This window comes from Schistocerca serialis, chromosome 1 (assembly GCF_023864345.2).
Source record: "Schistocerca serialis cubense isolate TAMUIC-IGC-003099 chromosome 1, iqSchSeri2.2, whole genome shotgun sequence".
Lineage (NCBI taxonomy): Eukaryota > Metazoa > Arthropoda > Insecta > Orthoptera > Acrididae > Schistocerca > Schistocerca serialis.
The window spans coordinates 1,069,137,322-1,069,154,108 of NC_064638.1; the positions used below are offsets into that span (position 1 = coordinate 1,069,137,322).

At 45.8% G+C, this 16,787-nt stretch overlaps 1 protein-coding gene across 1 annotated transcript in view; it reads left to right on the forward strand.

Annotated features, from left to right (window-relative positions):
• The window catches only part of LOC126415797 (headcase protein-like), a 744,911-nt gene that overhangs the window by 717,163 nt on the left and 10,961 nt on the right, over window positions 1–16,787 (forward strand). Inside the window, exons 3-4 of the mRNA XM_050083457.1 lie at window positions 1,488–1,676; window positions 4,186–4,374. Coding sequence (XP_049939414.1) covers window positions 1,488–1,676; window positions 4,186–4,374 — 378 coding nt within the window. The remainder of the gene's footprint in view (window positions 1–1,487; window positions 1,677–4,185; window positions 4,375–16,787) is intronic.

Genomic DNA, 16,787 nt, shown 5'->3' on the forward strand with positions numbered 1-16,787 from the left:
TCGTTCTGTTACAGAATGTTTTCAGTTCCTTGAGATCGGCAACAAAACAAATTTTCCGAATGACATTAGGCTGCGGCACTGGCTGTCGTTAGCTGAATTAAGATAACCTTGCATTTTGGATTGTCCAAAACCACTTTCAAATGAGTAACAACTTTCAATTATCTGAAATTCATATGAGATGTTACACGGTTAAGCATAAGTAAAAATCAACTATTGGTTGCTTAGTTGATAGAATAAAAGCTAATTAAAATAAAAAGAGGATTTATATTGAATAACCGATGAAACGGACACATTTTGCTTACAGTCAGAACTTTCGTTTAGTCATACGCACTGGCTGTCGTTAGCTGAATTAAGATATCCTTGCACTTTGGACTGTCCAAAACCACTTTCAAATGTGTAACAACTTTCAAATGTCTGAAATTCATACGAGATGTTACGAAAATTTTCGCCATAACCCAGTATATCGCCTACTCATTCAAAACGAAAGAATGCTATTGTTGAAGAGAACTGCAAATTGCTTGATTCGAAAAAAAAAACCAAGTATTTAAAATAAAGATATTGGTTTCAGTTTTCTTGGTTTGTTGTTACTTTGACTATTTATTGAGTTTTACTGAGCAGCTCGACTTCGGTTTGAAATTAAAAGTATAAATGTTTCTTGTCCGATTTTTCTTCTCAATTTTTGAACTCATCTTGTTTCGCTTACTGCGTTCCATCGCACCGCACAACACTGTTCTCGCCGCGCGGAGTAGCCGTGCGGTCTAGGGCGCCTTCTACGTTTCGCGCGGCTCCTCCCGTTGAAGGTTCGAGTCATCCCTTGGGCATCTGTGTGTGTGTGTGTGTTGTCCTTAGCGTCAGTTAGTTTAAGTTAGATTAAATAATGTGTAAGCCTAGGGAGTCATGATGTTAGCAGTTTGGTCCCATAGGAACTTAAAAAAGAAAACAAAAAGCACTGTTGTCCTTCCGTTTTACAATCTACCAGTCAGGCGCGATGCTTGTTCTTTCCCATGCGCCCGTCGAATTTCCCCCCCCCCCCCCCCCCCCCCTCGCTCTCGCTCCCTCGCGCGCGCGCGCGCGCGCACACACACACACACACACACACACACACACACACGATTTTTCAGCACCGTCATAGTATTAAATATGAGTGTACTGTGTCACCCATCTTGAAAATTGTTCTTACGAATGTGAAGCTGCAATGAAACTCGGAGAATGAATGGCACCGAGGACGGCTAGATTGGTGCCACATTTTCTTTATCTGTATTGCGAAGAAAATCTTAGTTTGCTACATTTGTGCAGGTCCAAGTAAGTTTGACTATGGTTTTATGAACTGTTGCCATCTGCTGAGCAGTTGCTGCAATGGCGTTATTATTTCCTGTATCGGTTCTCAGTGGCAACGTCCGTGACGCATGCTCGCCCCAGATGGAACGTTATAAGAAGCAAGTGGTATGAAATGACACTGACATGCTGCTTTGTGTTGGTTGTTGCAGATGGAGGACGAGGGCAACCATGGCAACGATGAGACGCGCTGCTTCATCCTGTCGACGCTGGCGGCGCTGCACACGTCCCGCGTGTGCTGCATCTTGTGCCAGGCGTCTCTGCCCGTGTTCGACCGCTACCCCCTCATCGACGGCACCTTCTTTCTCAGCCCTCGGCAGCACGCCAGGTTCTGCATACAGGTGGGTAGCCTCCAGCTGGCGACCTTTCTCCATATAGTGTGTCACCTGCTGAGCTGCCAGGTTCTTGTACAGCTCCATTCTGATCGCATCGCTACCTGCTATACCAGAAAGGGCCGACTTTCGCATCTCTACCTGCTATACCAGAAAGGGCCGACTTTGTGAACGAGATTCTCACAGTGGTTGATAATTAAGTGTTTGATGCTGGCCACATCTGGTTCATAGATGAAAAACACTTCCACCTAAATGGATTTGTGAATAAACAAAACAGGCGATTTCAGGGTTCCGAAAATCCCTGTTCTTGTGAACCTAAACTGCTGCATTCTCCTAAAAGTTACTATTTGGGCATCTGTATACAGCAGAAGCATTTTATCGGCCATTTTTGCATACGAGAATCGATAACTAGCGCACGAACAAACAGTTTGTCGCCACACAGTAAGCGTTTTGACCACATAACACCGAACAGGTGTTTCGCTTGCTTGATGAGTGGTAAGGTAGAAGAGTGCGTTGGGTTATCCAAAATTTACTGGCACATGGGTTGGCCTCCGTAGACACGGACACGTCTCCTCGTGACTACATTTTGTGGGGCATGTTGAAAGCCGCTGGCTGTCGGAACTATCTCACCCGTTGAACGTGCTTCAATCGTCGATGTGTGTGGCAGCTGAAACCATTTCCGTCGAGACACAATAAGTGCCACCTCGCTACTGCGAGTGGTATAATTGTGAGAAGATCGTGATGTGGTTACAAAAAATGCTTGTGGAGAACGAGTTTATTTATGCATGCTGATGCGAGCTGTACAGAAAGTGCCGTCTCATAACGGCTTTTGTGAATACTATTTGAAACTAATGTATAAAATTCTTCCCTTTTTCAGAGTAAATTCACTGTTTGTTGCATTCTTCTGTCGGTGTTAGTTTACGCGTCGCTGAATTTTAAAATCAGAAAGTCCTTTATTGGACACCCTACGGCTAAGGGCGGCTAAATCATATATGAAGTCTTTTATTGTTATATGATATATTGTGTTATTGGCTTTATTTATACAGGGTGCTCTAAAATTTCGCTTACTAACTTCTGGGGCCTTAAGGGGACTGGTTAGATAATATATTGAATTGGAACTCATATCCGGAAACGCACCGTTTCCGTGCTATAACCATGTGAAAACATGTTGGTAAAACAACCTTTTTTTTAATAAGTAATTAATGAGGCGTGACCCAGTACATCACTTGTTTTGCAGTTGCACTCAACTATAACCAAAGCAACAAAAAGGAAACTAATCGATTTCACAAACACTGTTTTTTACAGTTAAACAGTGTTTGTCCTTTTCAAAAGGATTGTTAGCATTCTGATCCACCACACATAAGGTTCCATGTGACCACCACTAGGTCCATTGCACACATTGTACCTACGTATGATGTGGTACATACCCACAACTCGTGTCGCTAGATCTTCTGTCTCTACACGAATCTCATAAACCAAACTCTTCATTCTACCCCAGAAGAAGAGTCCTGTGAAGTCAAATTAGGGGCTCGTGGAGACCCTGCGATTAGACCACCTCGGTCTATCCGTCTGTGTTCGAATCGTTGGTCCATATGTCCTCAAATATGACGTGAAAAGTGAACGGATGCGCCGTTGCGCTGAAATCACATGTCTTGACGGGTTTGCACAGCATCCAACAACACGCCCAATACGTGTTGTGTAAGGGTCAACTGGATTGAACCCCGTGAGCTTGGGTTTAAGCATGTACGGTGACCACCCAGAATACTTGCCCATTCATACAAAATCTGTCTTGTAATCCTTGGACATGCGTGACATGTGGGTTTTCGTCTGCCCAGATATGGCTGTTTCGAGAACTGAGAACACAGTCCCTAGTAAATTTTCATCCGGCTGTGAAGAGAATGTATCGTGGAAGTACCAGGAGGTGGTATGGATGTGCTCATGCGGAACATACCTGACGGTGCTGGGAGCAGCATACATTGCACGTGCAATTGCTCGTGGACTCGTTGACGGGTTCTCTTCAACATGATACAATACGGCCTCTTCCTATTTGGGTGTGCGGCCTCACCTTGGAGCACAACAGTCACGCCTGCTGACGGTGAAGTCACCTCTTCTCGAAGCCATAGCATAATTGTGGCGGAAATGGCATGCGGTGGAGTCGGACGTTGTGGATAACCATCGTGATAAAGGTGACGGGCAGTTCTACCATTATCGTGAGCTTCACCATGTAGAAGGTTCATGTCGGTGCATTCTGCAACCGCGTACTCAACCAATTTGCTTTAAAACTCACAGGCACGTAAATGAGGCTCGAACCAGGCCAGAGATATAGGATAGACGTCAAATGGCATCAGCTGACCCACCATCATGACTACCCTGTTGGACATGGGTTCCAATTCTAAATATTGTGCACTCAGCCCCTCTACGTGTCCTAGAAATTTATGAGGGGAATTTTATAGCCCCCTGTATAATAAATGCTGTTAAAGTTATGTTTTCGCCAGCGATGTTCTTGTGATTGTGACAGGTGAAGGTGGAGGGCCGTACGCAGTACCTGTCGGCGGTGTGCATGGCATGTCTCGAGGGCTGGGGTCCCGGACGCGGCATCCGCTGCCGCTTCTGCGGCACCGCATGGGACGGCTCCTCCCTCGTGCTGGGCACCATGTACTCTTACGACATTTTCGCCGCCATGCACTGCTGCATTGAGCGCTCCAAGGTCAGTAGTGCTGGCAGCCCATCTGTGCTGCTCTAGCTCAAAGCATAGTCGTGATCTGACACACAAAATATGTTCACTACAATTCTTGTTATACAGGGTGTTTCGTGTAGAGTGCGCACAAAATTACTTTTTCCCCTACCTGCGCAGACGACATGTTTGGGGTGAAAGGGAGGGGGGGGGGGGCAATGTTAATGTGGGGCTCCCGTTGTGTGTGGCGACCGCGCCGCAGGGGAGGTGCAAACGATCCTTTCAGTGGGTTATGCCAGTTTAATCAACAGTTGTCTCAGACTTGAGTACTAAATAAGAAAATCAGCGCAGAAACAACTGAGACAGCCGCATCTATCGGACGAAGTTTACAATTCAGCAAGCGACAGAAAACTAAGACGGGATGGACTCGACAATTGGCGAGAAAGTGAATATTTTCTTACGCAGGTGCCAAGTAGTTTTTTGCGACCTGTAGGACGCAAGCGCTGTGTCTGCTGTCGCATGGAAACCAATGCCGCATATGCTCCAGTCCGTTCTTCGCAATGTGGCAAATGCCGCTTCAGTTTCAGCCAAAGTAGACTAGTTACCGAGCGGCCTTGATTACAAGACCACGAAAATGGATGAGCCATTTACCATTTCAAACTTATATGTCAGTAGTATTTGCTCACTGAGCTGAGCAGAAACTCCTAGTTAATAGTTCTCATCATCAGAACACCTCTAAAATTGTCATATGGATGCATTGGCGTAAGCGCTCTTGTTTTGCCCATCACGAAATAGCAGTACATCTTTTTATTAATTGTTAATTTTCTGAAAAAACAATAAGCAGATGGTTTGGTTGGTAGAATGATACTACCCCAGTTCTTATTGGCACATTAATTGCTCACCACACTCCTTGTACCATATTAAGCAAACGCCCTTCATATATCAGACAATAATTTTCTGAAACGCAACACTGATTGTTCTGCTTGTTCACGGACTCTTATAAAGCAGCCATGCTTCATCAGAGAAAAAGATCGTTTTAGGCTCAATCTGTCGTTCACGCAAAGGCTGCAACAACCAGTTGCAACAGTGATATCGAGCAACTCTACCAGGATTGGTCGGTCGATGCTATACCGGTGCTTTGTGAGGTTTCAGTTGGAGTTTGTGCATAACAATGTGACGAGTTTTTACTGAAACATCAGTCGGAGAGTTAAATGACGCAAAACATTTTCTCGGGCGTCTTTTCCTTACTCGTCGTATTTTGACTAAACCAATATGCAATCTGCTAAATTCCGAAGAAGGGCCAGAGTGCTATGTGGCGCTTAGTGCATCCTCTGTATTCGTTCCCACTCAGTGCTGCACATAGCGCACGGGTCATAGGTGAACACCCTGTAGTAGACAGAAAAGGGGGACGCAAACACCACCATCGTCGCACCTAAGGTAGTCCAATGTCTTTTGTGCTGTTCAGTTAATTTTCGCGCCATCTGACCTGTCTCTGGATTTCAAGAGATAAAAAAGATTTTGACAACATCTAATGCTAGATGGGTATAGCAAAAGCTCATAATACATGGAACCGTGTAGAGGGGAGCCTGTCCAGCACTGAATATGGGCTGCTATTGTTGTTGTTACTGATGGTGATGATGATGATGGTCAGTCTCTTGAAGAGTATTCGTTGTGGACGAACCACTCGTATTTCGAAAACCTGAAAGGCCACCAAAACCACCATGTAGTGTAGATGGACTGCCTTCTGCAGAATAGCAAGATGTCCTTATTGAAATTCAAGGATGCGACTACCCGCCCCTTCAGTGCCTGGCCACGGGAAGTATGTGTCCGTTTTTACACAGGTACTGTAGAGAACTGTATAACATGGTACCTACACTTTTGGCCCTTTAAACGGCAGTACAAGGGAGGATGGAATTTTTATCTGTACAATATGTAGCCAATTTGGGTGTATACAGGGTGCAAAATTTCGTACACACAGCTGCCACTTCTGACAGCATCAGTGATTCTAACCTGATTGGGGATCAAGTCCGAGTGAGGTTGGATGAAAATTACGGATAAATCATTACATGTTGCTTCAGCTATACACTAGAATTCATCAGCCACAATAGACAGTAAAAGATGATGTATCAGTATTTCAACAACCAACGACCAGACTTTTGACTGGGCGAGGGATCTGGAGAATGAGACGAGGAGGGCAGCAGTGGAACATCCTCTGTATCGAAGTAGGTTATGACAGCACGGGACACATGTGGTCATGCCTTAATTTGTTAAAGGATAAGATCATGGAGAACTCAAAGATAGGGCAGAGCAACTGGCCTTAACACGCCAGACATGTGACGACTGCTGTTCAAATTACGCGGCCATGATAACCAAAAGTGATCGTGTTGTGTACCCAGTGGTTGGGGTTGGGTTGTTTGGGGAAGGAGACCAGAGAGCGAGGTCATCGGTCTCATCGGATTAGGGAAGGACGGGGAGGGAAGTCGGGCGTACCCTTTGAAAGGAACCATCCCGGCATTTGCCTGGAGCGATTTAGGGAAATCACGGAAAACCTAAATCAGGATGGCCGGACGCGGGATTGAACCGTCGTCCTCCCGAATGCGAGTCCAGTGTCTAACCTCTGCGCCACCTCGCTCGGTGTACCTAGTGGTACTCTGTAACATCATGCCAGATGCTGGGTACGTTTGAGGATGATGAATGTACTCTAGCAACGTTCGATCTTTTCGAAGACTTCAGAATGGAGATGTCCATGGTAATATTATGCGCGGAATCAGGAATGGTCTGAAAAGACGGTTTGGTGCGTCTACTGTCAGTGTACCTCTGTTTACTGCTGTCGCGTCAAGAGAAACAGCAATATTGGTTGACGTGCTTACAGTCCGCCATGGCGCTACTGCAGGCGTCATACTATCATTATAAATACTTACTCTGTTGCAGACAAGCCCATTTACTAATTGAAGGTCCACGGCGCGGGTGTACGATCCTGTTCCGGTGAACTAATGATTGTCCTCCAGCTAGTCATGTGTGGCTGTTGAGTTTCTGCAAGGCGTTAAGTACGACCTTTCTGAACCCATCGATTCTATAGTCTCATATCAGTCATGAGTTCCAGACCATTGTGAGCAGCAGTATTGCGAAGCGATAAACCACTGTCTCGGTAGACCGTGATCCAGCTTCCGCACTGTGGAATCGTAGCACGTGATGGTAGATGTTTGTCCTTCGTAGACGAAACGTAACACGATCTTCTCACAGATTAACATACATTCTTACGAAATTTTCATATATACACAAAGCAAATGACGTTACTCAGACGTAATTTATGCAGTTTCAATGAAATGGTAAATTATTTGCATACCCAAGTACGTATTACACTTTACATTTACATTTATTCTCCGCAAGCCACCCAACGGTGTGTGGCGGAGGGCACTTTATGTACCACTGTCATTACCTCCCTTTCCTGTTCCAGTCGCGTATGGTTCGCGGGAAGAACGACTGCCGGAAAGCCTGCGTGCGCGCTCGAATCTCTCTAATTTTACTTTCGTGATCTCCTCGGGAGGTATAAGTAGGGGGAAGCAATATTTCGATACATCATCCAGAAACGCACCCTCTCGAAACCTGGACAGCAAGATACACCGCGATGCAGAGCGCCTCTCTTGCAGAGTCTGCCACTTGAGTTTGCTAAACATCTCCGTAACGCTATCACGCTTAACAAATAATTCTGTGGCGAAACGCGCCGCTCTTCTTTGGATCTTATCTATCTCCTCTGTCAACTCGACCTGGTACTATACTCAAGTGTAGGTCGAACGAGTGTTTTTTAAGCCACCTCCTTTGTTGATGGACTACATTTTCTAAGGACTCTCCCAATGAATCTCAACCTGGTACCCGCCTTACCAACAATTAATTTTATATATCATTTCACTTCAAATCGTTCCGTACGCATAGTCCCAGATATTTTACAAAAGCAACTGCTGCCAGTGTTTGTTCCGCTATCATATAATCATACAATAAAGGACCCTTCTTTCTAGGTATTCGCAATACATTACATTTGTCAGTGTTAAGGGTCAGTTGCCACTCCCTGCACCAAGTGCCAATCCGCTGCATATCTTCCTGCATTTGACTGCAATTTTCTAATGCTGCAACATCTCTATATACTAGAGCATCATCCGCGAAAAGCCGCATGGAACTTGACAATTTCACGCTTTCGTAGTGTTACAGTTTAAATGGCCAGCTGTGTACTTGCGCTAGAACCCAGCGGAAATTGCAAGTGATGCGAGACCTGAGTACCTCGGGCACTGTGGGTAAACACAGCGCGACGGCAGTCAGCGAGCCCCAGGCGGACAGGCCACAAGCCATGTCTGCAGGTGCTGCGGTCTGCAGCCACTTGCTGCAGCGGCGAGGCGACTCCTGGCGTTGTTAGGCGCCCTAATCGGTTTGGCGGCGGCGCTCACCGGCTAATTGCCGGCTGCCGCTTTATGTTCCCTGAAATTGGCGCGCAGCCTCCGCCCTCTGCCCTGCCTGACGCTCTCTGCTGTCAACGGCGATGCGCAGCTTAAACCGTGCTTATTGCGCCAGTTGCATGAAATACCTTTACCTGTTTCCCCCATGTCGCACCTTTCCGGTGGTGTTATTCAGATGAAAATGAGAACACTAAAGCGGATAGATACTGATGTGCTAACTTTTGGAGTGGTGCTAACGGAAATGGAAAGTGTCACACAACGAAGACCAGCGCCATATTTATCACTCTGTTTGGGGTGTTCATATAACATATTGGACATGATTGATTAAACTTTCGTTCTACGTAGAATAGATGTCAGTTGTCAGCATCAGTATGAGGTGTGGTTCCTCATGGGCACGATACAAGTATGTTGTGTCCAGAATGAGATTTTCACTCTGCAGCGGAGTGCAGAACTCTCTGAAACTTCCTGGCAGATTAAAACTGTGTGCCGGACCGAGACTCGAATTCGGGACCTTTGCCTTTCACGGGCAAGTGCTCTACCATCTGAGCTACCCAAAGCACGACTCACACCCCGTCCTCACAGCCTTACTTCCGCCAGTACCTCCAAGCATGGAAGGTAGGAGACGAGGTACTGTCAGAAGTAAGGCTGTGAGGAAGGCAAAGGTCCCGAGTTTGAGTCTCGATCCGGCACACATTTTTAATATGCCAGGAAGTTTCAAATATGTTGTGATATGATAGCGGAACAAACACTGGTAGCAGTTACTTCTGTAAAATATCTGGGAGTATGCGTACGGAACGATTTGAAGAGGAATGACCATATAAAATTAATTGTTGGTAAGGCGGGTGACAGGTTGAGATTCATTGGGAGGGTCCTTAGAAAATGTAGTCCATCAATAAAGGAGGTGGCTTACAAAACACTTGTTCGACCTATATCTGAGTATTGCTCATCAGTGTGGGATCCGTACCAGGCCAGGTTGACGGAGGAGATAGAGAAGATCCAAACAAGAGCGCCGCGTTTCGTCACAGGGTTACTTGGTAAGCGTGATAGCGTTACGGAGATGTTTAGCAAACTCCAGTGGCAGACTATGCAAGAGAGGCGCTCTGCATCGCGGTGTATCTTGCTGTCCAGGTTTCGAGAGGGTGCGTTTCTGGATGAGGTATCGAATATATTGCTTCCCCCTACTTATACCTCCCGAGGAGATCACGAATGTAAAATTAGAGAGATTCGAGAGCGCACGGAGGCTTTCCGGCAGTCGTTCTTCTCGTGAACCATACGCGACTGGAACCGGAAAGGGAGGTAATGACAGTGGCACGTAAAGTGCCTTCCGCCACATACCGTTGGGTGGCTTGCGGAGTATAAGTGTAGATGCAGAAATGTAGATGTAGATTTAGAAGCAAACAGTCATCTAGAAGAATGTAAGACTGCAGAGTGAATATAAAGTCCTTGGGCTTCGTGCCGCCTCAAGTGATCAAAAGTACACAAGCTGTCGGCCAAACAAGCCTTGGCCATTGGGAAATGGTATGGCTGCCAGTGGACTGCTGGTACGTCCGTATACACGTTAACTACTGACGGTGATTTCACTCAGGCGGCATCACCACATACATTGACTCAGGCTTCGATGTCCGCTTCAACCGCACTGTCGCTGTATCGTACTCCGCGTTACACAGGCCGCCGTCTCTATTAAAGACGTTATCACTAATTTTTATTACAATGGCTTCTTTCATTAAATATTCCCAGAAGTTGTTAGTGCCAGGCGTGGCAGAGCTTACGTCAAAATTGACACGGGTGCAATGTTGGCGCTTTCGCCACGGGACATTCCTGCTAGTGAAAAAATGTGTCGAACAGGCGGCCCGCAAGCTCGCAAATGAAGCAAAGGACGAAGTTGGCGTGATATCATCAGTATTCGCACGAAAGCAAAGCTACCGGCTCATGGCCTAGGCTGAGCGCAATGGCCAGCGCACACTACGCCAAGATGAAAGCATTGTGGCCCTTCCTGCTGAAAAGGGCATCGCAGCAGTGATTGTAGAATACACGGACTACGATCCGCAGACCTGTGCGCTATTGGACAAAGATACTGAGCAGCATCTCTCACGCGACCCAACATCGAGAATAATAAGGAAGGTTCAAATGGTTCAAATGGCTCTGAGCACTATGGGACTTAACATCTATGGTTATCAGTCCCCTAGAACTTAGAACTACTTAAACCTAACTAACCTAAGGACAGCACACAACACCCAGTCATCACGAGGCAGAGAAAATCCCTGACCCCGCCGGGAATCGAACCCGGCGTGGGAAGCGAGAACGCTGCCGCATGACCACGAGCTGCGGACAATAAGGAAGGAAACTAATCTTCTCAAGCTGTCTTCGGTGGAAGACAATGTGGTCAAGACAGACATCTAGAGCACCTAATGCTTATGCTTCACCGAACATCAGCAAAGACCGGACGCCAATCACGCCTCATTGTATCCACCACTGTTTCACCAGCACACAAGCTGCCGAGGTATTTCGCGAGTCTCCTTGCTGAACTTATGGGATACTGTGAACACGGTATGAAAAACTCAGCCGATTTTATCAGTCGGATTAACAATCGTCAATATATGATGGAGAGATTATGGTCAGTTTTGTTGTGGTAGCGCTGTTTACGAATGTGCCTATCAAAAATTCTTTGGACTTAGTATCCCATTCCCTTGTGACCGACTTCGTCGAGATATTTAGGCACATTCATACATCTTCTTATTTTCTGTACAAGGACAAATATTATGATTAGACGGGGGCCTAGCGATGGGAAGACCGTTAGCTCCAGCTGTTGCAAACCTCTTTGTACAGAATTTCGATGTTGTTTCATTACACACGCCGCCATTAAAGCCTAGTTGTTCCTTTGGATTCCTTGGCGAGATATTCGTCATTTGGCCCCACGGACGCGAGAAACATATCAGTAGCATTAATAGTAACGCCCAGTTCTTCATGGAGGTAGAAAAGACAATACATTGCCTTCCTCGATTTCCTCATACGCCGCAAGCGAAATGGATGCCTTGGCCACAGTGTCCACAGAAAAGCTACTCACTCCGATATGCACTTCCATGCCATTATTACACGGCACAAACATTGGTGCAGTTTTTTAATCCTACTCTTGAAACTTTATTTCCGCCATTATTTCGCTAATGTTTAGATTGAGCTGTCGTTTGGTTGTCACTTCTCCCAAGATTTTAGAAGTTTCGAAGGAATGTCAGCTATTCCAACTGCGTTACTTGATCGCCAGTTTTCCTGAGCTCTGTTAAACTATGACTCGGGCAGTGGATCTTTTATGACTTCCATACCGAATCTCATTTCTTCTTGTGTCGTGTCATGAGTCAAATACTCCCTCTCGTAGAGACCTTTTCTTTCCACATAACCACTCTTTCATTTGGGCGTAACTATGGAAATTATGTGGGACTCTTAATGCTGCTGCCATTGCATTTCATTTCAACGAAATTTGTTTTGACTTTCAGTGTATGCTGAATCACACCATCCATCGACCATTTATATTTCCATTTCTTCTTATTTGTCCAGCAGAATTTTCCCTTTGGCTTCTCTGCACTTCCATGGCCATGCTGTAATCCAGCTGGTATCTTCCCGCGTCTCCAGGATTCTTCTAAGTATACCTCCTCTCCTTGGGATTTTTGAACAGTTTTTTCGCTATTACCAGCTGAAGTTTACTCCGTAACTCAATTAGTCTTTCTTCTCTCAATTCCTACTACTGAGCCCATTTTCGCCCATAACACCGTCTTTAGTTCTTTCCCCTACGATAGTGTTCAATCCGTCATGATTATTAACTTATCATCTTCCGTTACATGACGAGTTACCCTGTAATTCTTCATATCGGATCTCTGAAATAGTGTGATTGGCGTCGGTTTGCTGTCAGTTCAGGTGAGAATAATCCTACCACAGAATTATTCAAAGTAACTCACTCTCTGCCCTACCTTCCTACTTTTAACGAATCTGATTCCCATTATACTATTTTCTGCTGCTGTAAGTACTACCCTGTATTCGTCGTACCAGAAATCCTTATCTTGTTTCCATTTCACTTCACTGAACCCCTCTATGCCCAGATTGAGCCTTTGCATTTCCTTTTTCATATTTTCTAGCTTTCCCGCCACGTTCAAACTCCGAACCATAGATTTGATTATGCAGTCTTTTCTCTTGGTTACCTTCCATTTGACTGTCTCCTCCTGAGGATCCGAGAGAGAAATCTGGAATCGTTTGCCAATGGAGAGATCATCAAATAACTTTTTTAAAATCACAGATCACATGTCGTGTGGACACCCATAATGTGTCTTTAATGCAGTGGTTTCCATTGCCTCCTGCATTGTCATGCCTTTGATCATTGCTTATTCATACACCTTTTAGGGGCAATTTTCCACTCAAGAGCAAAGGTTCCCCTGAAATTTTGTCTGCTCCTCTGCCCTTCTTGACAAGGCCATTGTCAAGATGAAGGTGACTCCTTATACCGGAAGTTTTCGACGTCCATTGCTGACGATTTGTTATTCAAAATTTAATCCATGGCTGGGTCGTAACTGGGGCCCAGAACATTTAGATTGCTAGCCAAAACGTTACCCAGACTAAGGGTTTACATTCCTGTATTGGTCGTCGATTCAATTCCCGTGGAAGAGGATGTGCAGCGTGTTTGAGCATAGCTGACTAGCTCTTCCGATTGCTCGATGGCTGTGATCAGTATTGCCATGCCCAAGCTTTTTGCACATTACCTCTGGGTGTTAGCAGTATTTCTTCGCCCACCAATGAAAGTGTGAAACATGCATTCATCATGGTGCCTTCATATACCATGAACCCCTTAGCACCATAATAACAGTCATCAGCTTTGGGTCTCCCATACGCACTTGGCTTTTACAGACAGTTGTCTTCCAGACAGAGTTGGATTTAGTCGTACTTTAGAAACAGGAGTTGGATGCTTTTGGCGAGTGTTATTCTTCGATGAATTTGTAACGTGAAATGACTTAACATGCCCGTTTCTCGGAACAATCGCCAAAGTTTTGAAAGACACAATATGGGTTATTCAAAGCTGCTGAAATTGTAGTCTGCATAAGGACCTGCTTCAAGGAATCTGAGAATTCTACTATGCAAAACAGGGCAATAAATGGGGATCTCTTTTTTTTCCTCATACTTAGAGAATACATTACCCTTGATATAAAACATGTGAGAGGTTAAGGTTTTATCTCATCTGACTGGTTTGATGTGGGCCGCCATGATTTTCTCTTCTCTGCCGATCTCTTCGTCGCAGAGTAGCACTTATTATTTCTTTTACACTCCTGGAAATGGAAAAAAGAACACATTGACACCGGTGTGTCAGACCCACCATACTTGCTCCGGACACTGCGAGAGGGCTGTACAGGCAATGATCACACGCACGGCACAGCGGACACACCAGGAACCGCGGTGTTGGCCGTCGAATGGCGCTAGCTGCGCAGCACTTGTGCACCGCCGCCGTCAGTGTCAGCCAGTTTGCCGTGGCATACGGAGCTCCATCGCAGTCTTTAACACTGGTAGCATGCCGCGACAGCGTGGACGTGAACCGTATGTGCAGTTGACGGACTTTGAGCGAGGGCGTATAGTGGGCATGCGGGAGGCCGGGTGGACGTACCGCCGAATTGCTCAACACGTGGGGCGTGAGGTCTCCACAGTACATCGATGTTGTCGCCAGTGGTCGGCGGAAGGTGCACGTGCCCGTCGACCTGGGACCGGACCGCAGCGACGCACGGATGCACGCCAAGACCGTAGGATCCTACGCAGTGCCGTAGGGGACCGCACCGCCACTTCCCAGCAAATTAGGGACACTGTTGCTCCTGGGGTATCGGCGAGGACCACTCGCAACCGTCTCCATGAAGCTGGGCTACGGTCCCGCACACCGTTAGGCTGTCTTCCGCTCACGCCCAAACATCGTGCAGCCCGCCTCCAGTGGTGTCGCGACAGGCGTGAATGGAGGGACGAATGGAGACGTGTCGTCTTCAGCGATGAGAGTCGCTTCTGCCTTGGTGCCAATGATGGTCGTATGCGTGTTTGGCGCCGTGCAGGTGAGCGCCACAATCAGGACTACATACGACCGAGGCACACAGGGCCAACACCCGGCATCATGGTGTGGGGAGCGATCTCCTACACTGGCCGTACACCACTGGTGATCGTCGAGGGGACACTGAATAGTGCACGGTACATCCAAACCGTCATCGACCCCATCGTTCTACCATTCCTAGACCGGCAAGGGAACTTGCTGTTCCAACAGGACAATGCACGTCCGCATGTATCCCGTGCCACCCAACGTGCTCTAGAAGGTGTAAGTCAACTACCCTGGCCAGCAAGATCTCCGGATCTGTCCCCCATTGAGCATGTTTGGGACTGGATGAAGCGTCGTCTCACGCGGTCTGCACGTCCAGCACGAACGCTGGTCCAACTGAGGCGCCAGGTGGAAATGGCATGGCAAGCCGTTCCACAGGACTACATCCAGCATCTCTACGATCGTCTCCATGGGAGAATAGCAGCCTGCATTGCTGCGAAAGGTGGATATACACTGTACTAGTGCCGACATGGTGTATGCTCTGTTGCCTGTGTCTATGTGCCTGTGGTTCTGTCAGTGTGATCATGTGATGTATCTGACCCCAGGAATGTGTCAATAAAGTTTCCCCTTCCTGGGACAATGAATTCACGGTGTTCTTATTTCAATTTCCAGGAGTGTATATATTCCAATCTCTGTCTTACCAACAATTTTTGCCCTCCAGGGTACCGTGTGACACCATCAAAGTTATTTCATGATTTCCTAACACATTTGCTATTATCCTTCCCCTTTTTCTGTTTAGTCGCATCAATTTTACACCAGTTCTCTGCAGTACCTAATTTTTTGTGTTATCACTCCACAGCATTTTCAGTACCCACCTATAACTATTCATTATAGCTTTATTATTACATCAAGTTGTGTACCAGACTAATTTTGAAAGCTCATTTCATTTTCTGTTGCATCATGTGTCTCACATCGCTCAAACTTCGGCGGCCTGCTTTTTGCAGCCATTTTATGCGTCATATCTCGTTTGAAATAAGTCCGAGAAAGTAAAAAAAAATATTTCATGGTTATTTTGTTTAAGAAACACCACCCACAATGATAACACCGTATAATAGTGGTACCACTATTTCCAGAAGAATAAGTCCTAATACAAAGCTGCTATCGTAATTTGCATTTGGAAGTAGTTCATTGTACGTTACTGATACCATTGTGTTGATACGGAAAATGAGAAAATAAACCTTACTGTAACATTTTCTCCTCACTGTATAGCTCTTTCAGTGCATTTCAGCTTTACATTCTTGCTGATTAGACGAATCCTGTACACTTTTACTGAAGAGACACTTCATTTCTCCAGGCTGCTTAGTAGAGACTTCTGTAGGTCTTTTCACTTTCGTTACTTGCTGATAATCAATGGTTATTCCTGGGCTGGATATATAAATGGCCCATTACTTAACATTAACTTGAGATAATCACTCCATGATTGGATCAGTATTATGTTCATCACATCTGTTGCCAGGTCTATGCGAGCAACGAAGACCGTATTTGGTAACCGATGCTTATATGCAATGGTTGAAACTTTGTTTTGAATTTTGGTATTGATCTGGTAAGTAAGTTGTAAGAAATTTTGCTTTGAAGGATCACTGTATTCTGACTTCACTGTTCCCATAATAGTAGCAAGAAGTAATGCCTTTGGCAATGTTCCTTCCCTGTAGCATCACTCGCCCAATATTCCACCATGAGGGTTTTCTGATCACAGTTCATGCTGCAAATCCTCTTCTGTAGAAATTTTGTAGAACCAGGTTTCTCACACAGCTTTTCTCATGTTATGCGAATCATTTACATATTTTCGTCTTACAAGTCCATAATTTGTTAACTCTTGCACATTTTGAACACCCCTAAAAGAGAAATGTAACCACCAAAGCGAAGTCACATTCGTTAAACGAATGCAAGCAAAT